Source organism: Corapipo altera, unplaced genomic scaffold (genome assembly GCF_003945725.1).
Source record: "Corapipo altera isolate COAL_440 unplaced genomic scaffold, ASM394572v1 54, whole genome shotgun sequence".
Classification (NCBI taxonomy): domain Eukaryota; kingdom Metazoa; phylum Chordata; class Aves; order Passeriformes; family Pipridae; genus Corapipo; species Corapipo altera.
In genome coordinates, this window is record NW_020884902.1 from 3,142,479 (window position 1) to 3,168,530 (window position 26,052).

Sequence of the window (26,052 nt, forward strand, 5' to 3'; positions counted from 1 at the left end):
TGGTTGACCTGATGCAAAGTTCTTCAGGACACCATTAGCAGACATGTATTAGCAAATAAGAGGAACAAGGACAAGAACAAAATTCTGTAACCAAGAGAATAAGCAGCATATACAGATTGCATCTGTACAGTTTAACTCTCTTGCCTCTCAAAAAAGGTAGTCTCACTCATACTATAATTTGGGAGCAGATCATGCTATTCCCTACACTGCAGCTAGGAATTATCTGGGACCGTGTGAGCTACCACAGACTAAAATCGTGCAAGGAGCATTAAGTCCATACTTAACTATATGGACAGTCATGCAAGATTTTGTAAAGAAGCCTGTTTTTTTACTAGCACAGATACAGAATGTAAAAACTTCAAAGCAGCTCTTCACTAACTCTATCACAGTACAAATAACTCAGCCCAATTTCTGGAAAACGGGCAATCTGAAGGGGCAGTTTTGCAAATCTTTACACAATGTCTTAATCCACTGCTCTTTGCAAACCCACCTGCTGGTCTTGAAAGGGAAGGGATGACTCACATCCTTAAAAGTGCAGCTCTTACCTCTCCAAAGCCACCTTTGCCCAGCACTCGGAACTCATAGAAGTATTTATCAGTTACCGGTTGCTTCTCAAAAACTTTCCATTGGATGAATTTGTCATAGAAGGGGCTGGTCTGGAAATCCTGGAAGGGCTTGTCTTTAAGGAAGAGTTTGGTTTCCTCCTTGGCCAGCTGCATGACATTCTCATAGTCTTTTGCAGTAGCTGCCTGGCATTTGCTGACCAAGTCAGAGCTCATGAAAGACAGATAGTTTTTGGAGCCTTCCTTAAGAAAATTGGTGACCATATTTTCCATGGTACTGTTCTTGATGCTGTCCTCTGCCAGCTCCCAGTTTGATACCTCATCCAGGAAGTCCCTAGCTACCAAATATTCTGGCACTGTCTCTAAGAAATCTCTGAAGAATTTCTTGCCAATGGGCTGCTGCTCACAGATGCTTTCATAATCAGCAACAATGGACTCTCTCTGCTCTTTGCACTGGTCAAGTTTGGGCAGTGAAAGGCTCTTACGTCTCTTTTGCATCTCCTTGGTGTCTGCCTCTCCACTCTTCCTCGCCTGGAGGTAGGCCGTGTTGGCAATCAGGTTGTCGAGCCCCCCCATGTCACACATCTTGGCAAGCTCTTGGGGTGGCAGAGCCTGGTTTCACACAAAATGAGTAACTGGCCCAAGTGCTGTACTGGAGCTGCCCTGCACTTCTCCCTGCCAGTGGTGTGCTGAGGTCTTCTGAAAAACACCAGAGAGACCAACTGCTTTTGCATTAAATACTTCTCAAGGATTTTCCCTAAGTACCTTTAGATATATGCACCATTTGTGGAAAGTGACTGGTAAGAGGTTTCTCTGTAAGGAGCTTTGAGTTTGCTATGTATAGCCGAGGGATGACATCCTGGGCAAACCTTCCCAGCAGCACCAAATGCACGTGGTTCAGCTGGTGTTTTTCAGAATGGGCCCTGACAACCTTTAAATGTACTGAGATTCCCCCTACTTGCACTGTCCCTGGCTGCTGGGAACATGCAGAGATTCCCATCTGCAATACATGCTCTCTCCAACTCAGAGGCACTTTGGCCACAGTCAGGACAGCCCTGGATCTCCCTCGCTCAACAAAGAACCTCAGCATAGCCACAGTTACATATGCTGGGATCTGATTTTATGAAAAGCTTTTATCACAAATCTGCCAGGCCTAAACAGAAGTTGACATAGATGAACATGAGATGTTGAGCTTTAAATTACCACATGATTTGAGCATCCACACTTCCAAAACTCAAGTTATACTCAACATGAGTGATGAGCTCCACAGACAGCTCATGCCAGCCCGGATGCCTGGCGTTGCTCTGTCTGAGCAGATTACGTGCAGGCTAAGAACCAAAAATAGTGATCCCTACATACAAAACAACATACACTTCTGACTTCATCTCCTACCCACAGAAAAAGGAAAAACACTTCACATGACCAGCCAAATCTTGCCAAAACACTTCTGTGTTTTGGCCTCAGTTTATTTTCTCTGCTGAGCTTTGTGACAGAAAGTGTCGGGATGAGAAGATGGCAACTGCATATAGCTGAGGTGACATCAACAAAGGGACAAAGCTGATTACAATCAAGTGAAGGCAAATTCCACTTGACTTTGCTTGCTGGCTGCCTACCAGGAGGTATTTTTTTCCCCTCAAAAGAATAAGAATGATGTGTGGCACTTACTAGGCTAAGCCCCTTTCTGCTGTGGGGTCAGGTGACTTGGCTGTTAAAACTTTCTTTAAATATAAGGAAGGTATTATGGGAACAAGAAAAGAAGTTTCATGATTTCTCCCGTAGCACTGGGGTCAAGCTGTACTCTTGAGGTCAAGGTCAAGTTTCTTTGCCCCTCCCTCCCCCCAGTCTTAAAGCAAGCTGAAGAGGTGAATCACAAAAACTAAACATCAAGAGTAATAACAGGCACTTTTCAGACCCCCTACAGTAAGCACTAAGCCCTTCTTGGCTGCTTTTTGCCACTCTACAGCCATGCAGTATTTTGTTTTTACAAGCATTAATCCTATCTTTGTTGTATCCATTTGACATAAAACTCATACTTAACCAAATTACCTTGGAGGTGTGTTTTCCAAGTGGGATTGAGGGGGCCATCCATTGCAAACTGCTGTGTGTGCATGTTAACAGGTGTACTCTGAGGCAGAATATTTGAAAGCCTGGCCAGTTCTGCCAGGTGAGAGCAAGCAGGGCCAGGAGGTGGTTACATAAAGGGCTGAACAGTGCAGTGTGGGTAAAGCTCAAAATAGCCAGAGGAAGGAATGGGGAATTCTCCTGGTGGCTTTCCTGAAAAGGGTGCCTACAGCAACACATTCCTATAATATCCTGGGTAGAGAGGAAAGAAAGGAGGTAACAAAGCTTTCATTTCAGGTCCTAAAATTCAGCAGGGTCTTCTTTATATTTAGCCAGAATGGCACCATAGCTCAAAGAGCAGAGTACAAATGGCAGGTAGTTGGGGTCCTAAGGCTGAACTCAAGCTTACACCAGCTATTGATATATTCAAGTCTAAGCAAATCAAGAGAACACCTAATGTTTATGGAACCTGTGTAAGACAAACATTTACACTCCAAAAACCTTCCACTCTGATAAGTAGACTCTTTCCTAGTTTCTATGGAACGAAAACTTTCACTAAAAGAACATAATTTCATGAAAAGCAAAATCTAACAATATGATCATTCAACTCATATTCATTACTCCAGTCACTTTTGAGAGAAGACTCTAGCTGGATGTGCTTGCTGACTTGTCCAAATCAGTATTTATTAAACACTGGAAAAAAGTAGCTCAGCATTAATCTATTAATTTATAAAGGCTGTTTAAGATAGTGTTACCTACTCATAAAACAGTACGTTTGGGTGAGAAGCAAAACTGATTTATTGTGCAGGCACAAGAGGTGAACAATGACAGAACTGAAAATGGAGACTTACTAACAACTATGCTAATGGAATATCAGGATATGATTTGGAAAAGAAAATTTCTCTGGTGCAAAGCTTATAGAAAGAGTGGGACCTAAGCTCATCTCTAAATCACAGACAAAATATGCAGGACTTAAAATTCATTACCTTATGTTCTAGACGAACCTCAATTACTGGTCAACAAGATACTTACAATACACAAACAGATACACACAAGTATCAGCTGCTTTGATTTCAACATTAACTTTCCTAACACCTCATTTGTGTCAATACCCCTTTGACCCAACACTTTGGAAAAACTCTTCTACAATTTTAATTCTCAGGTACTCTTGCCATGCACATGATGTGAACTAAAAGTAGGGCTTGTAACTCTCCATATTCATCTACAGACCAAAGAAAAATGAAGAAAGAAGTCCTCTTTTGGGACTAGATGGCATTAACAGAGGTTACAGGATGGAGCCTGGGACCAAAGTCAGGCAGAGAAAATACACAGTAGGTAAGATACAGTTTAACTATGACAAGCTAAAATTTATTTCCACACCCATTCATATTTTTTTTTGCAAAAATTTTGGGAATACTTGTACACAAGCAGAAATACTCCTCAACAATGTAAATGCTATAGGCACTTCATTACTACTGTTAAAAGACAGACATCATCTGGGATAATGACAAGGGATGTGACACAGTGTAACAGTAACACAGAGGATTTTTTTGATCTCAGTGTGTAATGAGACAAAAGCTGTATTTAAAAAATTTAAAACGTCTTAAAAACAAGATTACAAGTAATAAACAAAACCACAGAAAACTCTGCATAAATGTTCGATGACACAAAGATTGCCATTGGAACTACTTTATACAGTGAAAATAAACCTCTTTAAATGTACTTAAACAGATAGAAGTACATCTGCAGAGAAATACATTAAACATTTAAGATGATAATTTTGAAGTAAACAATGCATATAATATTGCTTCAATTTTACCCATGTTGATTAACCATTTTATTAATCCTGAATTTGTTACAGACTTAAAGCAGTAATTCTACCTCTCCATTACACATACTAAAAACACCCCACAGCATATGTTCAGATTAACAGTAATTACTTTGGATATTTAGGGAAAAGACAGAGGCAAGCACTTAAATATTTGTGAGAAAAAGATCACAATTCATATAAAAAAGATGATATATTGAGGATTTCCACAAAACTGAAACAATGCTTCCAAAACACTGTAATCAGTAAAAAGATAACAAAGAAATTTCTATTAACTGAATTTTCATGAAACCACAACTAAACATTTTTTCCCATAGATTTAGTTAGTGCTTGTTTTCCTTGGGATATTTCAATTATCCATTTTGTTTGCTTCCTATAGTAGTGAGCTAACCAGCAAGATTGTCTACACCTCTAGTTAACTGATACGAAATCCATGTCTTTGTACCAAATCTCTCTGGATTAAAAATACATGTCTCCATGATCGTTAACAGAAATATAAATAAAAAATTGTTAATGTGGTTAAAAAATTTTAATATTATGGTGTAGAAATTATGTACAGATTATTACAGAGCAGCAGACTTACAGATACAACAAAAGTCATAAAGAAAACCTGAATTAGAAGTGTTAAATAGAGCATGATGGAAAAAGCACATTGTAAATGTTTTACACACTCTTCATTTCAGATTAAAAACCAAAATAGTTCCATTAGAAAACATTTTCCTTATCTTGACAGTAAACTATGCAGTGTATCAGACTTACAGGTAAGGTCACCCTTTCAATTAATTCATTTATCTATGGAAAAACATAAAATTAGGGTATAATCTGCACCACCACACTTCTATGCTCTGCTAAAGGTAACATTTTATTTGTAGCAGATACATTTTAATAGTGTCCCTCCTTTCAGTTGTAGAACACGTGCAGTAACACTGACCATTGCCTCCTCCTACAGCAAAGGGCACAAATCAAACCCACACTGACCTGTGCAGCAGACAAACTAAACAAGTCATGTTGTGATTGACATGTTCCGTTCTTTTGCACTGAGCATATGGCATGAGACACACACTATTTCAGCAAGTTCAACAGACAAAAAACTTCCAGCTTTTATTTGCCTATTCTCTGGACTACCCAGTCCTGCTGGCAGAGGGGACAGCGATTATTCTGTTTCACCCACAAGGACATGCAGCAGTTGTGGAAGGAATGATTGCATTCTCCCCAAACCACTGAAAGAGAAGAAAGAACATGTTCCAGTCACACTCAGCTGTTCAATCAACACCTACAGCAAGGTCCAAACTGTCATTATCAAATATTTACAGCCACTGGAAGCTTTAGAGACAAAACAGGTCATCACTAATTTATCCACTGAAACTGGAGTATTGTGATCATCCTGAAGATAATCAGTTCTCTGTCATCAACCTTTTATTTATTTCCAATTATGTAAAAAGGAATTGCATATATTCTCACCTTCCTGTATAAAGTGACACAGTTTTGTGAATGTATAAACACATTTATAAGTTCTGTCCAGGAAATAAGTGCAACTATCTAAGTTCTTCCCTGTATCTTCCCCAGTACCAAAAAAAAGGCCATGCACTACTGACCCACTCTCACAGAAGAGGGTCTCGCCCAATTCTCATGGGAAACGTTTCCACTGAGATGTATGAGACCAAGGAGGCACAAGTGACACAGTATATAGCCTTAAAATGGGACCTTGGACCAGAATTTATTCACAGGCTACAACTGTTTCAACACAACAAAAAGTGTTATCTGTTGGCCATTTACTCCTGAATAGTACCAGTTACTTTGCTTTTTTCCCTTATTAGCTCATTTTCCCCACAAGAACAGAAGGGTATCAATCCAAGGAGTGTTGCAAATCATAAATTTTCCTCTCTATCTTAAATAGGACACTTAGCAAGCCAATTAAGATGTCTAGAACAGGAAAATCCTATTCTCTTTAAAACAATCATCAAAAACCAACAGTGGATTAAATGTGAGACAATATACTTCAAGACACAAAGCACAACGGCATGGAAAGCTTTTCCACTGGTTTAAAAGTTGTCTTAAAGGTTTAAAGCAAACTCTTTGAAACAGTTTGCACTGTTTCCAGATTGAACAATTAAGATTTTTTTTTTTTGCATACATTGGTACTGAAAGTACTTTTATGTTTAAATAGAATTATAGCAAACTCAAGTGACTGCACTTTTTAAAAAGGAAAGTGAACAAACAAGCCATGCCTCCACTATGTCTGAATTAAGAGTGGGAAAAATACCACTTTGTAACCCAGACATACATGTATTTCAGAACACTGGATTTCTATTGCTGTTACCATTGTGCCTTCTGGTGTGCACCTCATAAGAAAAAGCAGCTTTTTCCTACCTACTTCAAAAATGCACATTAGGATCTCCTCAAATATGCTCACAGTGAAACTTAAACCTCTCAGTTGTGTACATGTTGACAGCAAATTTGACAGTTGTGTACATGTTTACAGCACAACTGACGTGAAAACTAATTTTATTAGTGCTCAAAAACAAAGCATAAAGTATTACTAATGTAAAAAGATGACACAACGTAGAATGAAACACCAGTTTACTTTCGAGCATTAATAAAATCAGTATTCCCTTTAATAAAATCAGTATTCCCTTCAGACTTTAAAATGCACCATACTGAGAGAAGCTTCAATTGAAAAACAAGCGAATGAAATCACTACATACCAACACAATCTTCTTGTTTGTTTTCAGCTTGACATCTAAGACAGGCATCTAAAAGTAAACAAGAAGAAGACTCAATTTGATTCTCAGGATTCCATCTTAAGAATAGGTTTGTCAGAGGAAAACACAAACTCTAAAACAAATTTACAGAGGTAAAAATCATAAGTTTTGCTATCTGGTTCAGCCCTTTAACATTAAATAGTCCCTCCTAAATACTAAAACTGTGCAAATGACAATGAAATAAATATCTGAAAGAGATCAGAAGAACTATAAACTGTCCAACGAGTTTTGTTTATTTTCTATTGCTTTAGTATTTTCGTAACTTTTGCTGAAAAAAAGCCTTCTCCATTTTGTAGATATAACAACCAGCAGATTTGTGCCAAGGCACTCAGGCATATTAAGAGCAGAGCAAGCACAAAGCCAAACCTTAATTACAGGACTTTGTTTTTCAGATGTTAGCATCTCCTTTTAAGGAAATCATTCACAATTTTGAATTTTTAGGCTTCACATCTCTCACCACAACTCCCACCTCCTATTACTTTTTATAGTAATTTTCTTTAACAAGTACCTGCATGTAATTTTCACAAGAATTACACACATATGCAAATCTAGTGGTAAATTTGATAATATAAATTAACATATAAACACAGAACAACATCTAATTAAAAATATTTATCATCTTTATGCATTCTGGTCTGTGGCTGCAGGACTGGATGGCAGGTCCAGGACTCAATAAGACACAGAAGAGACAACTTCCAGGCTTCCCATTGTGTCACACACATACAGTGGATAAATGGCTGTGTTTCTCCTTTGCCCTGACATGGGCTGCCACTGCACATATCATGCACACCAAAAAGTGTTCCAACAGTTCTGGGAGTAAACACATCTTCATCTCCCCCAAAGAAAAGGAAATAGTTTAAACAGGTTGGATCAGGCCTACCTGTCACTAGTTGGACCATACTCTCCTACAAGACAGAAACATAACGTGCTACAGGAATTTAGATTTGAGCATTTTTGCTCTCTGCCAGACAGGGCCAATACTTCTGTTCTAGGTTCATCTGCCCGGACATTCCTCCTTTCCTCAGGTAACAAAGAACAAAGAAAAGAATACTCTGAAACAGTTGCCCTTTCTCACTGAGATAAAAGCAGAGCAGTGAACAGTTTCCTGTTGTCTGTTCCTGTACTTTATATTTCCACAGCGGTTAAGGGCCAAGGTGCAGGGAAAATTCTGCCAGAGTGCTTCAACTTGTATCCTGGTCCCTGGGAGCACACTGATCCGGGGCCAGGGAGGAAAGCTGCGGCAGACTGGGAGTCACAGGAAAAGCAGCTGTCCTATCTAGCCCTGGATCCGTATTTTTAGACAGAGACGCAGCACAGAGCTGAGGGCAGAAATCAATGCCACCATACCAAAGTAAGCTGTCCCCTTCTTACATCATAACCCCAAGGGTGTGTCCCAAAGGGTAAGGAAAGCTAAGGCAGTACTGCTGCAATCCTGCCCTCCCCAGTTAACACCTGCATTTTTGCTTCTTTCCCTTGTGCACTTTAAGACCACGCTGGTTCAAGGAGTTAAACTCAGTAGAAAACTGAGCCAGCTAACACCTCCTTCCCTTGCAAAAGTCAAACAAACTAACTTTCAACAAGTGCCAGTGTCAGTCTGGCACTGCCCCCAGCCTAAGGTTACTGCAGACGCAGTGGCTCTACAGGAGCCAGGCCGGGTCTGGCAGGGTCAGCACGAAATTACCGAACTGAAGTCAGGAACGATCAAGTTTCACGTTCTAACAATGCGGTTTGTTCTCAAAAAATGGTTCCCAAATTTTTCTGCTAGTTTCAGATTAAAAGTACTCCCTTGGACTAGTTATGAAAAAATATAACCTTTTAATTTTTTTAAGTTTTATAATAGCTCTGGGAAAGATTTTGTTCATCTAAGACTTCTTTTATAGTGTCCTGTAACAGGCTAGCTATAATGGGGATAAATACATCTTTAAAATTATGGCTTACATGGCAAATGAAGTAAATTTCATTTTTCCATGGTGGTCTCTGTTTACCATAGAAAAGCAAATAATCTAACATGCTTATGTTCAAAGGTGAATCTCCCACCACTTCAGTCTGTGATGCATCTTTTTTCCTCTAGTACATCCTTTTGCCTCTTGTTCCACAGAAGGTTCTCAGTACAAGCATATATGAGAAACCACAGCACTGCATATTTTGTCTCATTTCTGTTAAACCAAATCCTGACTGGATTTGCAGTATCATGGTTCCTGGACCCAAAAAAGCAAGGTGCTCTGGAGGGAATCTTGAATCATTTGTCCCGCCAAACTGTACCAAACCTGATTAAGAGGACAGTTATATCTAGGATGACTCAGCATAACAGTAAAAATCGGATTTACAAATACAGCAGAGGAAAAATTTAAACAATTTTCGAAGATATTGTATAGATAAATATCGTATTTGCAAAAGATGTCAGAAAAACCAGTAATGTCTGTCAAATATGAGGCTGCTTTGAAAGAGTCTCTGGAGTTCAAAACCAGGTAAATTAACCCCTCACTTTTCAATAGATTTCTCAGTACATTCATGTGTGTTAAACAACACCAGTAAACAGGAGCCTTGTGGAGTAGTGTTAAAACACTCTGGATTAACAGATTTGAAAAATGAATTTATATCTACATCCGCAACGGCTTCTTAAAAAAAATTTAAGAAACCCAAACCCAACAAAACAGCACAAGCAGCAGCCCCGCACATGCAGCACTCGGCTCAGCTCGGCTGTAACTCGGTGCTTGCGGGGTTTGCCGGCAGCCCAGCACGGCCCTCAGCCGAGGGCGGCCCTGCCCAGGACGGGCCGGGCAGAGCAGCACGGCCCCCCCGGGCCCGGCACGGCCCCGCCGAGGGACGGGCAGCCCGGCCCGGGGCTCTCGCTGCTGCCCCGACAGCGCCGGAGGGGCCGCGGGGCTGGTGTGGCCCCCGGAGTGCGGCGGCCCGGCCCCCGCGGGGCCCTCCTCCTCCTCCTCCTCCTCCCGCTCTGGGGAAGGCGCGGAGGAGGAAGCGGAGGCGGGAGGATCAGCCCCCCCTCCCGCCGGAAACCGCGTCCCAGCGCTGCGCCCGCCGAGCCGGGGCGGCGGGCACGGCCCGGGCACGGCCCAGCGCCCGGCAGGGCCCCCCCGCCCCGCGGCCATGGCGGCCCGCCCGGCGCTTACCCATGACCTGCACCCGGCAAATGGCGCAGGTGTCGCACTCCACGTCCCAGCTCCACATGGCCACCGCGTTCCACTTCTTCAGCGAGAACATCTTGTCGGGGCCGCCCGCCTTGGAGCCCGCGGAGCCCGGCAGCGAGTGGGGGGCGCCTGGCTCGTCCCCGTCCTCCACATCGGCCATGGCGGAGGGGCGGGGACCCGGCGGCCGCGCGGGGCGGCAGCGCCACCCCCCGGCGGGAGCGGGAAAGGCCGCGCGGAGCCGGCCCCGGCTGGGATCGGGAATTCTGCACGGAAAGGGCGGGTAAACATTGGAACGGGCTGCCCAGGGAGACGGCGGGGCCACCGTCCCTGGAGGTGTTTAAGGAAAGGCTGGACGCGACACTCGGTGGTCTGGTTGACGTGGTGGTGTTGGGTCATAGGTTGGACTTGATGATCTCAGAGGTCTTTTCCAACCTAACTGATACTGTGAATTCCGACTTGGATTCCTCTCAAAGTCTACTGTCAACACGGTAGCAATCTTTCTTGGAAAATGGTCCATTAAATACACCTACTTTGAAATGTCACACCAGGACAGTCTGAATTTACTTGCCAGTTTATCAGCTTGAATTTGTGAGGAGACAAATCAGCAGAAAAACAGATGAGTTGTGAAGCACTACGGAAATAAAAATTTTAAAGGGAATTTTAAAGTGGCCGATTGCATTAAAAAGTAAAATGTCTACATATACAACTACATACACCTTAAAAAGTGGAGCTTCAAAGTATGCATAAGAACAAAGCTAAACAATATACACCATTAGTTTAAAAGACAATAGAAATTGATATTTATTTACTAATCTTTACCCAAAAAAAGATACAAAATTGACTTTTCCAATATAGCACCCCGTCTCTTTAACCCTACTTAAAGTTTGTTAATTACTGTTGATTTCATGTACAAATTAAATTTAAAAGATACAGTATTCTATTTGAAGTTAGAAGAAACAAATTAATGGAAGTTGTAAGAGCTAAAGTTCACTTTTCCCCCCTTTCTCAAGACTTAGCAGTATTTAATCTACACAACAGTTCTTTGACACTGCCAAACAGATCAACTCCATTCAGAGCACCAACAAATCATTTGCTTGGCAGCTTTAGAAACATATGCGGTACTTACATTTTACGTAGTCTAGGATATTTCCATGGAGGTAGACCCAAAACCATTTACATACCAGCCCATCACACACCCCAAGCAGGAAGGACCAACAACAGGCCATAACAGATGCACATGGACCACACAGGTTCACCTCAGCTTATCAACAAAAATGCAAAATGCTTAAGGCAAAAGTGTTCTCTAGCACTGATTCTGACCCTTGTGTGCACACACATCCACACACTCCCCTCCCACTTTAGTTTCTGATTAGTTCACCGTAGGTTATCAGGTCTCTGATCACACTGCAGAAATCTCAGTATATCCACACTGGTTTAGGTGGTTGGGCCAAACTTTGATCATCAGTTTGCAAAGCTGAATTACTCCAATCACACTAACATTGTTGGCTGAGAAAAGATCTGAAATGTGTACTGGGTCCCACCTGCACAGTAGAAAAAAATTCAGCTGATTCTCTATTCATTAACCCACTAGTAGAAAAGTCATACCAACCAGTACTTATCCTCACTGTTCTGCACTACGACCACTCCAGTCCTGTGGACTGTGGTGCTAAGCTTCAAAAGCTAGGCTGGATTGCTGCTTACTAACATGAGAAATTTTTACTCTCACTACCACTTAAAAAACCCCCACCCTAGTATATTGGTGCTCAGCAGAAATGCTGCCAAGTTGAGTTTTCAAAACATTAACTTGTTCTTTGTGCCAATGTACCTTCAATAACAACTGCTGCTGATTGCCACAGCTGGGTTACGTATGATGAAAAAGGCACAAGAATAATGATGTGCAAAAACACAGTATAAATAAGGCAGAAAGTAAAAAATGAGGTATTTAAAAGGAAAGGAAGGGCAGAGACAGAAGTTGCATTTCTTAATCTCCTTTTACCATTCAAGATCTAATTCCATCCAAATATGTACTTCTGCTTGTAACAGAAATCTGTAAATCAGCTCTTAGATTATAACAATAAAATAATATGTAATATGTAAATACATAGGTAAATTTTGAAATTCATCTGAGAAAAGGCAATTTTGGATAACATGAATGTCACGATCTTTAATCAAGCTCTAATTTTCTTTACATTGAGGAGCTAGAGAATCTTTATTTGTAGAACACTAAATACTCCAAACTGTAACCGTTCCTACCTTCAGTGATGCTGAATATAATCAGTGTTAAAACTCACATTGGTTTCATGCTCTAAATGTAAAATAATTTCCTGCTTGTCTGGTGTGGCTGAGTCCAAGTTACTGAGAATGTATCAATCTCACAATGAACTGGCATAGAAAAGGAGTACACGGTGCATCCATCCAGCTTTGCAAGTGCTGTAGAGTAATACAAAGTGTGGATAGATATCAATCCATTTCATATGTAATCACACGTTTTTAAGCCAAGGAAGATTTTCTGCAAGACTGAGTGCACTTATATAGTTTTAAAGCATTTTTTATGTTTCAACAGGACGCTTAGCAGATGCCAAATTGACATTCCTCATGAAGGATGTTCTCTACAAACAGAGTATTATGAGCAGTTGTAGTGCAAGTTAATCACAGCTTCAACTCAATGGCCTGGACTGCCTTGACTAATGGGAAATGACCAAATCTTCCTGGAATTCCAACTCCTGACACATTTCCAAAGACAGTTAACAGACTAAGCCACACACCTTGGCAGTGGCTTCCATTTTGTGCACCTTGGCAACAAAAATCTGGCCTTTGGTAATAAAGTAAAAAATAAAAATTATATTGATCTTCAAGATTTCATATTTCTACATTAATCAACTATCAATTCAGAAAAACCTATCATTTCCTTGAACGTTATTCAACAGTCTTTCGCTCTTACCTCAGCTGATTCAGACTTCTGTCAATCCACGCTGTTCAATTCCCTTTACTAACTCCATCATTTTAACTCATCATCCTTTTTTATTTTTTTAAACCCTTGTGGCACTCCTGAATTTGAATTACTGGGACTAGGTGTAATACAGGAGAGTTTAAATTTAAAACCGCTTTTGTAAAACTTTAAAAGAAAATGTATACATAGTTTTCCTTTAATAGCACATTGTATTTTTATCCTTTTGCATGAATGCTTAAAATTTGAATGTATGTGTTCCTAAAGTAAAAACAAAAAACAAACAACTGAGACTTAAGCACATTTAACTTCTGTTGTGTAAAATGTCAACTGCTATTTTTTCTAAAAAAAAAAAAAAAAAAAAAAGCCTGAGTTTTGTTGTTTGGTGGTTTTTGTTTTTTGTTTGTTTGTTTTTTAATTTATACAATTTGTCTTGTCATCTCTAATTTTTTTAGCAAAAAAATGCAAATCTTTTCAGTTTTAAAAGCAAACTATGACACAGGTTAAAATTATGTTTGGATGCTGTCAAAATGTCACACGTGCCGTACACTTTGCAAATCCAAATATAAACCATACTTAGATTAGCAGTGAAAGTAGAGCAAATATGATACAGGTACCTTTAACTCTGCATACTGCTTTACAGAAATGATAATTTCCCAACTAATAATTATTTTCTTGGCTATTTGATCCCCTAAAGAGCTGTATAAAAATTTTCAAGCCATTTGGAGAAACAGTTCTAGAATTCACCTGTTACCTACAGCCACACATGACATTAAGGAGGTTGCAACGGGAAAGTGGCACAAACCATGACAGCTTTTTCAGTGAGTTTTCTCTATGTACTCACTGTCTTTACTGTAAATAAAAAAACATTATTTCAGACTGGGCATTTTCTCATCTCATTCACACATAACTGAAAACATTCCAAATGGAATATCTAAATATGAGAACTTGAACCAAGGTCCTTTCAGCCCATCAAGTGATTGTTCAGCAAGATTTAAAGCTGCTCAGCCAATTCTGTGCTGTAGAATGGGAAAAAAAACAACTTGTGAATGGAGACATTTGTAACAGTAGGTATCCAAACCCGAAATATTGTTTTCTATTACACAATCTATAATCAATTAATTTACTGTAATAATTTCACAGGAAGAATCCAGTGTAATTCATCAAGGAGTGATTCTGAGTTCTGATTGCCTCCATCTCAAAAAATACTCAAAGCCCCAACTTACATAAGTGCCATAACAGTGTTCTTTTCTAACCCCTCCTCCCATTTAAAATGAATACGCAGATGCATCTTCATCTTGTAAGAACATTTTCATTCTCTATACACCTTTCTAAATGCTGAATATTGCACAGACAGTGGTTTGAAAGCATGTACAATGCTTTTCATAGATTTTCATGAATCTTTTGAGAATGGAGATGTCTGGAAATAACCTCATTTTGTTCTTTTTTTCTTCCTTCTTTCCTATTACAACTTTTTGAAATTTTTGTTATTTTTTTTCTTTTCCCACTTTGTTTACTCCAAAACATAGAATTCAAAATTATTTTTATTAAAAACAAAACTGTTATGACAATGTCAGTTTTATGATAATGCAAAGAACAGTTATGTAAGTATGTGTGTATCTTGGCCAACTAATGCATGTGCTGGACTGTATTATCCCACTTACTGTTTGTTCTGTCAATAGACTAACATATATCAAAACACTGAAGGACTGTGTCCATTTATCTGCCAAAGAAAATAATTTAAGCATAGTTCTCTGCCAAAACTATTTGTTAAACTCTAGATGATCTGTGTCTCTCTCTGTGCCACTTTACCAACAGGATTATGCTACACAGGACTATGAATGGCCAGCACTAAAACTACTGCTGTGGTTAGAGCTGAGACTTGGGCAGGACAGTGGGGCTGCAATAGAGGAGGAGAGCACAGGAAACAGAACTGTATCAGCACCCTGGCTCTCACTTGTGACAAACCCACCTGGAGTAGTTTTAAGGTTTTACTGAAGCTGCCAGATGCAATTGCCAAAAAGGAAAAGAGACTTCAACGTTGGAATGTACACTTTCTGTGAAACAGAAGCATGAAGCTGGTGTGCAGAAATACAAAAGAAACCACAACAGGAATTAGGGAAACATAACAGCATTTGTGGAATAAACTGCATACTTTTACACTGGGAGGACCTCACTGGGAGACTGAAGAAATCACAGAAATATATTGCTACCCAGGCTAGCCAATGGAGATAAAGCACATCCTCACCATTTTCCCCCTATTCCCATATACGTATGTCACTTTGTTGAGCTGCTTTAATGAAGTCTAAGCCCTTGGAACTTCTCCACTGTGCATATAACACTCAGGCTCATCCCTCTCTCCTGTAGCAGAGATTTAAAGCCAATGACACAAAGACCCCTGATTGCTTTAGAAATTCTACACTACGTTTTTGTTTGCTAATTGTTTTACTCTGGAGTAAAACTCAGCTATTACTGTACCCCCTGAACAGTGTTAATTTTCAAGTTAGAGGCCTGTCTCATATTCCATTTATTAATTTAAAAAACCTGAGAAGATAAAATCATACGTATGTTAACTGTGGTTTGGTAAGCTGTTTTGAGAATGGAGCTACATTCTGAATTGAAAACTGAAAGTCAATTTATGTTATTCTGTTGTTGTGTGGGGGTACAACCCCTGCCTATTTTGGAATACTGACATTTCCTATAAATTTGTGAGGTAGTGCAATTTGTCTTAGTATTTTCAACACCTCACCGATATTTGGATCCTGCCTTGTATCAGTATGGACCACAAGCCACTGTTAGCAAATCCTGATCTCCAGTCAACATCACACTTCCCTTCTCCTCCTCAAAAAAATAAAAATACCAGCAAGAGGAGGTACATATAAACTTGCCTATGGAAACTCCCTTTACTCACATGTTTAACTTCCTGGAAGGTATTGCATAGGTGAGCTTTATCTCCTCATCATCCAGACTTGCAGACGTTACATCCTGTGTGCCATGTCACAACACACGTCTTGACTTTGACCCACATTTCTACTTTTAGATTTTGGCCAAGGTAGTGCCAGAATAAATGCATATACAATTCAACTATATACACAAATAATAAAACCCCCAAAACTCATGTAAATGTCACAACATGACAGAATGGAAAAACTTGACTGGAACCTGATTCAGCTACTCAGGAGGACGCTAAATTAATTATTTTGGTTGTCACAGAAATCACCATATGTTTTGTGTTTTAATAAAGTTTGGAGTGTTTCAGGAACTTGTCCTGTTTTTCTACTTGTACAGTTTGATGCTTTATTTCAGATTTCATATCTAGGATTATTTCTGTTTCAGTTTTAAGATACTTGTAAAACCAATAAAGTAATCTGCAACATGTTTAGTCTAATTTATACAGGGTAAAACATCTAGGTTAGAAGCAAAGGTGAGCAAGGGAAAGGTACAGGACTAAGCACAACTTGTGAGGTAAATTATAAGCTACAATGCATCATTTTAATATCACAGAATCACTGAATCAATTAAGTTGGAAAAGATCTGTGAGATCAAGTCCAACCTATGACCGGACACCACCCCATCAACCAGACCATTGCACTGAGTGCCTTGTCCAGTCTCTCCTTAAACACCTCCAGGGATGGAGACTCCACTACCTCCCTGGGCAGCCCATTCCAGTGTCTGATCACCCTTTCTGTGAAGAAATTCCTCCCATGTCCAACCTAAACCTCCCCTGGTGTAGCTTGTGACAATGAGAAGACTCAAATGTACAAATGCTTGCACAAACCTTTTGGCTTGTACTGTCAACCTCTGGGTGAGACAACAAAAATGACCAAGAATTAGACAAGGCATTTTTGCCTGCATCAGGCACCTTTTAAATACATTTGAATTACAGAAGCTACTTCTTCCTCTTGGACTTGGTAAGTTTGCATTGCTATAAAAACATAACACCTTGTCCTCCCCCAGCACTGAGAGACTGAAATGTATATACCTACCCCCCTTTCATTAAGTAAAGGTCTGTGGATGAAATGCAATGAAATTGTCAGCTCTGAGCATTACTGTAGATCACTTTATTCATAAAGGGGAGTTTCCTTCTTACTAATTTTATCTCTGTTCCCTGCTTTTTGCTTGTTTCTGTATCCCCTGGCAACAGTGTCAAAGTGAGCAGGAAGAGCAAAGCCTGAGCAGGGGGTGTCAAACCCCAGGAGCTCCCAGCCCTGGGCTGCTCCCAGCTCCTGAGGTGACCCTCTGGTGCAGTGCCTGCTGACCTGGGGAGAAGCACTGCTGGAATGGGGGGCTGCCTGGCTTTGGAGCCTTCTGTTGTTAAATACAGCCCCCCCAATCTTCTCTCTCTGCTCCCAGACACAATGGAGTCTGTTACTGAAACATCAACCTGGAGTAAAGCAGGGGGTATCTTGGATTTTTTGAGAAATCAGAACCAAATCAGAATCTGCACTATTTCAGAGGAACCAGATAAGAGATTTTTACCTTTAAGTCTTGTATTCAAGTCACACTGTAGGTTTACTTTGGCTGTCCTATGATTCTCTCAGCTTTTTTCCCTGTGCACGAAGAATGACCAAAAATATAAGATGAAAATGGGGAACAAAAAGCAAACTAAATTGTTTGATTGGATTCAAAAGGTCACATAATTTATGTTTCTAAAATCAATGTAAACATTTACATTCTCTTTTTGGTGAAATTGTTAGCTAGACTTCACAGACAACTACCACAGCATTTGCAATAGTAATTATGATAAAATAATTATGAACTCAAACACTTAAAAATCTTAATCATACTTAATATGATCTTCCATAGAACTGTAAGATTTATATATATGGACAATTTTGTTATTTTCTGTAAATATTAATTAACGTAAAGAATGTTTTAAAAACATTTCAGCAAGGTTGTCTTATTCCTTTAACTTAAAAAAAACCCAACCCAAAATAGTCTCAAAAGTATATGCATTTCCTGAGCACTGCAGCCACTGAATCTTTTTAAACCTTACTTACAAACAATTATTAACCTTTTTGTCCTTGATTTAGGTATATAAAGTGCATTTTTCAACTTAGATTTTAAAATTTAGTAATTTAGCTAAATTACAGTCTATATTCCCAGTCCTTATAGTTCTACTGTCAAACTCTGATTAACAGTTGCTTACATTGATGAATCTCAGGAATACACAGGTATTTCAGCAGCAATCTCATCACAGCTGAACATAGTAACACTGACAGAGCCTCCTTACTGCTAATAAAGAATTTTTGGTTTATTTAATGTGTATAAATCATATTAAACCTTTTTTAAATATGCTTCTCTAAGTATTTGTAAGAACCTTAAGTAAATTGTCTGTTCTACTGGAAGTTGCTTATTACTGGGAGCTTATTGGCCTAGTTTTGATTTAATATGGATGCTCTTTTAAAAACAATACTGATTCTGTCCTTATCACATGATTAAATGTTGCAAACTTTGTAGTTTAAAATACATATAGATGATCAGAAATTAAAGATGTTTTCTACTTTTCTCACATATTATTCATAGAATCATAGAATCATCTAGATTGGAAAAGAGCTTTAAAATCACCAAGCCCGACTATTAACCCAACACTGCCAAGTCAACCACTACTAACCTGTGCCCCTAAGTGGCACATCTACAGATCTTAAATGGGAATGCCCTTTTCAAGTCACAATTCAGAGAAAGCTCAGGCTAATGGAATGGCTAGAGAAGGTAGCATACTAGCAGTGAAAAGATCACTCTGCTCTGATCATCACAGAATCCTTAGAATACTTCATGTTCACAGAAAAAAATTCCTCCTGTGCTTCTGATTTCATATTTAAATTCCTCTGCTTTCTAATCTCTGCTAAATGAATGTAGTGACCACACATATGGGCCCTTAATACAGTTTACCTCAGATTAATCAAAATTATTCCAAAATTGCTGGAAGGTTTGCACTGTAACTCCTAAAAAATGCTTCCATACTAGCAAAAAACAACAGGTCAATTCTCTGCACAAGGAAACAAAACATCTCAAGACATTAAAATGTGCTTGTACAAAATTATCTTATAAAAAAATGCCATAAACATAGGAGGGGACAGCAGGTGGCAAAAAAGTGTCCAGATTACATAAAAAAAACCCCACAACAGCAGATTGAAGAAAGTAAACACTTTTTTCCATTTGCAATGTATTTAAAATAGTTCAGACAAATTCTGTAGCTGCTGCTGGTACACAGGACAGGTAATGGAAGACAAACCAGCAAGCAGGAAAAAAAATCAGTCATGTAACACTAAGAACTGAGTAGCAGGTATCCTTCAACACATCAGACTAATTACTGCAAACTTCTTAAGCTGACAAAGCACCAAGATTTCTATACATGCTGTTACACCACACAGTGAACCAGCACTTCTCTCTCCAGCCACTGATCTTAGAACACAACAGTGCTCTAGACGACCATCCAAGACCCCTCACGTTAATTTTGGTGTTTTTTATTTCCCCCCCCGTCAATGAGGTTTCTCTTTATATCCAAGTCTTGTACATAACCCCCTATTTATTCAGTCTCCAGGTGAATGCTAACATTTTAAACAGCTAGGGCTCACAATAAACACACAGCATCTCAGGTTTGTTGTCATTTATTTCTGAGTTATTCTCAAGCAATGTTACAAAACATTTTAATGTCTTGATACGAAAATAAAATTTAAATAAAAATACATTCAACAATACATCATCATAATAAAAATTAAAACTTTTACAATCCTAACAGAACGAATTACTGAATAACATCACCTTTCTAGACTAATCAAAACAAAGGCAACTTTTATTATTAATCATCCTACTTGTACCTAATTAAATTCTAGAACATCTACTGAATTTTAAAACATTATGAGAAATCAAATCCTAATGTTCACAAATATTCAATGGCCTCTGTTTTTTATTTCAATATTCCAGTACCAAAGAAAAAAAAAGTGCATATTAAAAAAACCCAACAATGTTGCAAGAGTATATAACTCAATTTCTCATAAATTTGAAAACAACAGGAAACGGCTCCAAGGAACAGACAATTTGCCACAGGGTTAATCTATATATGACAAAACCTAACTTTGACACTCAACCACATTCAACTTTGTTTAATGGCAGCTTTTGATTAATGGCAATTAATCTTTACCTTTACCTTGGCAAAACACATTTCTTGGCCTTACTGTATTCTCCCCCAATTTTAACAGTTGGCAAATAAAAGTCCCTTCAAACACATCAAATCTGTAAAAAAGGAAAAGGCAAAAACAGCTGAGGTGATTAAATGATTGTGATGTTGCAGACACTACTACTGAATCTTGGATATTCTAAAATAGTTTGCTATTAAACCAAATAGTCATTCTAACACGTTACATTCATTCCAAAAGAGATTTCAATCCTGTCTTGCCACCTTGCTTCTATTACAGAAAGCCTCCCTACAACAGAATAATAAATGTATGGTAATTTAAACAGCTTACTGTTTCAAGCATTGTGGATTTCTATTCTAAGGTACATTTCTAATTAATCTGGCCAAATCATGATTGGAAAAACAAAGCAAAACCAAAAACTAAAAAAAAACCCCAGCAAAACAACAAAAGACCCCACAGAAAATACTCCAAAAATAAAAGTACCACATATAACTTTTATTAAAAATAATATTCCAAGGAGTACCATTGTATTTAATACTGATGAAGCAAAGTTGCCACAGTAATACCTTTGCTTCTTCCTGGTTATATACATATATGTTTTCTCAGCATAAACCTAACTTCTCAGATGAAGTAAGCAAAAATTAATCTTACTAAAGTCAGGAATGCCAGTTTAAAATTGTGTTAAGTGGCAAATACAAATCCACATAACTAAAGATACAAAAATATTCACTGAAGCATTGCTTAAAGACAAAACAATGTTGATCATTCAACTGATCATAACAAGCAGATACTACAAAGTATCTAAAAATAATCTGGGGTAGTCCAGATATCTAAAGTGCTTTGAGTGATTATAATAGAGATTACTTATTAGATTTGTAGTCAAAAGTTGAGCTGGACGTAGTTATTACTTTTTATAAAAACAAGAAATATAATCATACACAGGATGATGTTAATTGATCAGTACTTAACCACGATCTGTTCACATTTAAATTTTTCTATCTGTAGGCAAACCTATTTAAAAAGAATGTTACTACCCTGCATTTCTTTTTAGATTAAGAAAAAATATGTACCTTAAAAAATGCTAAAGAAAATAGATAGTGGTCTAATGTCACTCCATATATTACTCACCCCAAATGTAAACAAGAGGTACAACTTAAGTTCCCTGATTTCTTCTTTAGTACTTAATAACATAACTAACACTGGTTTCTGCTGTCCAGATTATTTGCAGCATATACTGCAAGATTTTGTAAAACTTCACCTGTAGATAAACGAAGTCCTGACAACACCTAATACAAGGAAAAAAAAAAATTCAAATGTATCGAGTGTGAAGCTTCCGATCTTTTCCATGTCACGGTATCCCGGGATTTCTATTTCAAGATCCGTATCAGCAGGGCAGGCACTCATGGTAAACTCATGCAAGTTTGCAGTGTATGTATTGAGAGATGTAATCCAACCAACAAATGCAGTGTGGATTTTCTTCCATTAAAAAAGCTTATTTGTTTAGAAAGTTCTTTCCAATAAGACAACAATGGCAAAACAACATTTAGATTTATTCACACCTGTTACTCCAAGAACCTGGAACTTCAAGTTCTTCAGCAAAATGAGAATAAACCTTAAAGACCAGATTTCCAAGAAGATATTTTTCTATTAAATATTAAATAGATTGTCAACACAACTAGCATTTACGTTCATTCTTAAATACTTTGCAAAAATGCTTATAATGAATTCAAAAAAACAAACAAAAAAAATGAAACAAAAAAACCCAAACGCTCCAGAACATTTCCAGTTTCTTTTTTTTCATCCAAGTGTGCCACAGTTTGTTTTGGTTAGGAAACTTTTCCAACAATTGGATTTTCTCTGCAAAAAAATGAAATATTATATGTAAATATTTTTAAGGTTAACATTTTCTTTCTAGATCTCACCATACAATTTTAATGTATTAAAAAAAAAATTCTACAATTAATTGTGAAATTCCAGGATTTGCAAAAACCTCATTTACTTTCACATGAGACCTCCAAATCAAAATCAAATTTTCCAAACAACTTGGGTCAAACACTAACCTAACCAAACCAGATTAGGGTTTGAGCTTTGGTTTTTTTATTTTTTTGCCTGGGGAATCAATACTTACTGATGCAAAGAAGAAATCTGAAAACTTGCTATGCTGTTCCACAGACATAAGCCAGGACTGAAGAGAATTAAAAAATGTGCTCTGGAACAACAAAGTACTCCAAAGAACAGGTGTTTTGGTTTTTTTTTTAACTTCACCAGAAATAGTGTTTATCACTGAATATGGCAAGCGACATACAAACAGTAAACTTACTGCCTGAAAGAGATGTTTCTGCAGGGTAATTTTTACAGTTTTATACAACTTGATATTTCTTACGCAAAATTTTGGAAAAAAAAATAAATTAAAAGGTAGGAATATAGTTAGGGATAAATTTTGGGTGCACTTCAGGTGTTAAGTTGCAAGGAAACAGTCATTGCACCCACTTAGAGGAATCTCAACAGGAACACAGATGAAGCCCAGACCAGAAGAACTTGTATCTTCTAACTGGTAAAAAGCTGCACTACTACAAATGATGTACCTTATTTTCTCCACGTCTGTGTTGTCTAACTCTATCTTCATTATCTCTACCTCAACAAGCCTAGCCTTGTTCTGTGATTTTTTTTTCCAAAATACACATTTATCTACGTCAAAATTACACGAGATACTTACTCACTACCATATTTAGCACTAGATGATCTCTTCTTTTGGTATTTTTCATGTGATTCATTCAGCTTTTCTACTATATCTATTATCTGCTTAAGTGTGTGAAAAGTTGCTACAGAGTCTTCAATGGTGAAGTTTGAATAATCATCTGGCTCTTTCCGTGGACCTTGATAGACCGCGATACTTCCACAAGCCTCTGCAAAAACAACCACAATCATCCCAATCAGAATTGCAACAATTAACAAACACATTAACTCTTACATAAATGGTAATTCCAAGTTACTCTGGCTTATACATAAAATGGAAGAAGACAAAAGCAGGAGACAGCATCAACTACGTGTATTTCCAGTTCTCTGGGTTATTCTCTGCTAGCTGTGTTCACCACCTGGAGCACCCAGGTCTCTCCTCTTCACATTAACAGAAGTCCAGTGCTTTCTTGCAACTCAATCATGTTCAACAGAATTCACCACAAAGTCAGGAAAGGGACAGCAAAGACACAAGAACAACCTGCTATAGTTGCAGTCTCTCTGCTTAAACTATTAAAGGTATTACATATATGGAAATTCAATTAAACAATGTGCACAGCTCATATCTACTGTAAAGGAATGACAGAAGAACGTCAGACACCAGTGCACTGAGAAGATAGGAACACAACCTCCTGCTCTTCTGTTATTTTCAGGTAAATTATTAAGACAGAATGATGTTATAGGCCTAAAGAATTAGAGTTGAATAATATCAGTATAATTCTTCTGAATTATCATTTGAGTACCTTCCAGCTTCTGTAGTTTAGATCTGTTGATAGTGAAGAGTGAGTAAATTCTTTCTGTCTCTCTGTCTCCATCAATCTCAATTTGTGTATCAGCAGGAACATCTCTAAAAGGAGAACAAAGAGACAGGTAGTCAAGATAAGTAATTCTTGAAAGCAAGTAAAAACTGATTCTTTTTCAATATACACAACCTTTTAATATACTTATCACTCACACACGGCTTCACAAAACATAGTCTGTAATTTATGCAACCTATCCAGTTAAGGATAAATTTATTTTTAAAAAAGATCAAAGCATTTATTTGTTTTCAGAAATCAGCAGCTGACAGAAAGGCATTAAAGCATTATGTAAGATGTTATTCATTTTTCTGACATACCTACAAAACACAAATGATTTATCAGAATCTACATCCAAGGTTATTTAGCTGATTTTCTTAAACATACTGTTTTAAAAAATGTGAGGTTCAACTGAAAAAGTGACTGCATAAAACAAGGTCACTGGGGAGAGAAGACTTCCAGGCTGAACTCTCTGCAGCAAGGTATTTTAATTATTTCATATAGATGATCCTATTTCTGCATTCACCTTGGCATCTGAATTAAACCTATTATTCTGCAGAAAAAGAAATCAACCACTGGATATTTGTGATTTACATGCTGAACTGATTACCCTAATTTCATACAGTGGCTGACAAAGTAACAGACTTAGTGAAATCCAGTACTTTGTTCCTTACACTAAGGCATGTTTTTAGTACATAACTTGCTGAAGTAGATAGGGAAAGCCTTGCTTGCATGTTTTCAAGTCCTAAAGTGAATCACCCATTTCCTACAGAACCCGTGCACTCTCCTTTGAGGAAGGAGCAACTCACGCGGTGCAGCGCGCGCAGCCCACGCTGTTCTCTATGGTGGCCTTGCAGCAGAGCCAGTTCCCGTTCAGGAAAGCAGACGGGTGGTAGAAGCTCAGCCTCTTCTGGTTGCACCTTGTTACCCGGCAAAGAGCCTCTATCCACTCACTTGCTTCCACACAGTTATTTGCCTGGATATAGAGTGGCTTTTCTCCATGAAGGACCTGAAACATCTGTAGAAGAAACACAACATTATCCTGCTCAGTAAAAACATCCGCTTACTGAGCAACTTTGAACATGTCCAAAGAGGTTTCAAAGCTCAGGCAATTCAACGTCAAATTGAGATAGAAAGCGAGACAAGGGAGAATGACAGACATTTCACCTCTTTCAAATACACAGACCTACTTAGGAGAAAAACCCCACTCAAACAGTTCCCTGTGTTCCACCTACACCACTTCCTCATCCAAACAAGAATTCCTAAAAGAATTAGAACATGATGCATTTTCTGCCCTCTTCATTTACGTATCTTTAAGTGTGACCCCAGACTTCATGACGCATGACCTTCATCCTTCCTATCCTGAGAGCAACAGAAGACTCCCAGAAGTCTCTCCTTTTAAGCCATTCTTGGCTTTAGCTGTACTTTTATCAACTTTTATCACGGCCTCGGAATTCTGGATTAAAATAATAGAAATAACTGATATGTTACAGGACCAGAATGAGGCTGTGAGCACAGACAACTGTGTGAGCTGATGAGGGTACTGAAGGAAGTTCTCATTGAAAGGAATAAATACATACCTAGTAGAACATAATGTAATTAAAAGTGCTCTGTAATAAGGTCATGTTCTTTTAACCTTAATTCCAGAAATTTGGCAAGGAGGACATAAGTCAGAATCAGTCAGAAAAGCTGGTGCAGATTTCCATATTTCCAGGTTAACAATGTTCAGAGTACTTGGAGATACTGCACACAGCTTCTTATTCTTGAGTCATTAAAAAGACTTTTTGCTGAAGTGTTTGGTAATGGGGTTCCATTAACTCTATAAACTAATTATCTTTTTTATTTAAAGAACACATCAAGAATTACATATAAACTATCTTTTGACCCACATTTTTCTTGTTGAAGGAGCTCTCATCAAGTTTCTCCACTGCAAGGATGTTTTTGATTGGAATAGTGAAAATTGGTTCTTTATCTGTAAAAAATTGTAAACAGAGGAGTGAAGCAATGTGTAAGAACTGTTTTAGAACCTCAGTGCACTGACATTGCAGTTCAAGCTCTCAAAATATGCAT

General features: G+C 38.3%; 3 protein-coding genes across 10 annotated transcripts in view; all 3 read right to left on the reverse strand.

Moving 5' to 3' along the window:
- GRK7 (G protein-coupled receptor kinase 7) overlaps positions 1–11,545 on the reverse strand; it is a 33,770-nt gene extending 22,225 nt beyond the window's left edge. Inside the window, exons 1-2 of the mRNA XM_027650629.1 lie at positions 11,490–11,545; positions 546–1,285 (exon numbers count right to left, since the gene is read on the reverse strand). Of these exons, the coding sequence (XP_027506430.1) occupies positions 546–1,148 (603 nt within the window). The 5' untranslated portion in view covers positions 1,149–1,285; positions 11,490–11,545. The remainder of the gene's footprint in view (positions 1–545; positions 1,286–11,489) is intronic.
- On the reverse strand, positions 3,966–10,555 carry RNF7 (ring finger protein 7). Of its 2 annotated transcripts, none has more exons than XM_027650630.1 (3): positions 10,346–10,548; positions 7,158–7,205; positions 3,966–5,672 (listed from the first exon to the last, which is right to left on the reverse strand). In XM_027650630.1, the coding sequence occupies exons 1-3, from the start codon at positions 10,521–10,523 to the stop codon at positions 5,554–5,556; spliced, it is 345 nt and encodes a 114-aa protein (XP_027506431.1). In that variant the 5' UTR covers positions 10,524–10,548; the 3' UTR covers positions 3,966–5,553. The 2 variants fall into 2 exon arrangements, with proteins under 2 accessions (XP_027506431.1, XP_027506432.1); XM_027650631.1 differs by having other exon boundaries at positions 5,616–5,672; positions 10,353–10,555.
- Positions 11,546–15,282: 3,737 nt separating the features above from the next.
- Positions 15,283–26,052, reverse strand: part of RASA2 (RAS p21 protein activator 2) — a 51,427-nt gene continuing 40,657 nt past the window's right edge. For 4 of the 7 annotated variants that reach the window (XM_027650626.1, XM_027650622.1, XM_027650624.1 and 1 more), the window contains 7 exons: positions 25,872–25,954; positions 24,792–25,000; positions 23,929–24,032; positions 23,166–23,355; positions 20,461–20,546; positions 17,790–17,860; positions 15,283–15,388 (listed from right to left, as the gene is read on the reverse strand). In XM_027650626.1, coding sequence (XP_027506427.1) covers positions 17,823–17,860; positions 20,461–20,546; positions 23,166–23,355; positions 23,929–24,032; positions 24,792–25,000; positions 25,872–25,954 — 710 coding nt within the window. In that variant the 3' untranslated portion in view covers positions 15,283–15,388; positions 17,790–17,822. Of the gene's footprint in view, positions 15,389–17,789; positions 17,861–19,896; positions 22,307–23,165; positions 23,356–23,928; positions 24,033–24,791; positions 25,001–25,871; positions 25,955–26,052 lie in introns of those variants that run through there. The other 3 variants (XM_027650625.1, XM_027650623.1, XM_027650628.1) reach the window with 3 other exon arrangements.

Bases quoted from the DNA above. Each gene is read 5' to 3' on its own strand.
- RNF7 (XM_027650630.1), bottom strand. From the start codon at position 10,523: ATGGCCGATGTGGAGGACGGGGACGAGCCAGGCGCCCCCCACTCGCTG. The intron at 7,206-10,345 runs GTAAGCGCCGGG...GTTTACTTTTAG, and splicing joins TTGCCGGGTGCAGGTCATGG to ATGCCTGTCTTAGATGTCAA. The intron at 5,673-7,157 runs GTATGTAGTGAT...CTTCTCTTTCAG, and splicing joins CAAACAAGAAGATTGTGTTG to TGGTTTGGGGAGAATGCAAT.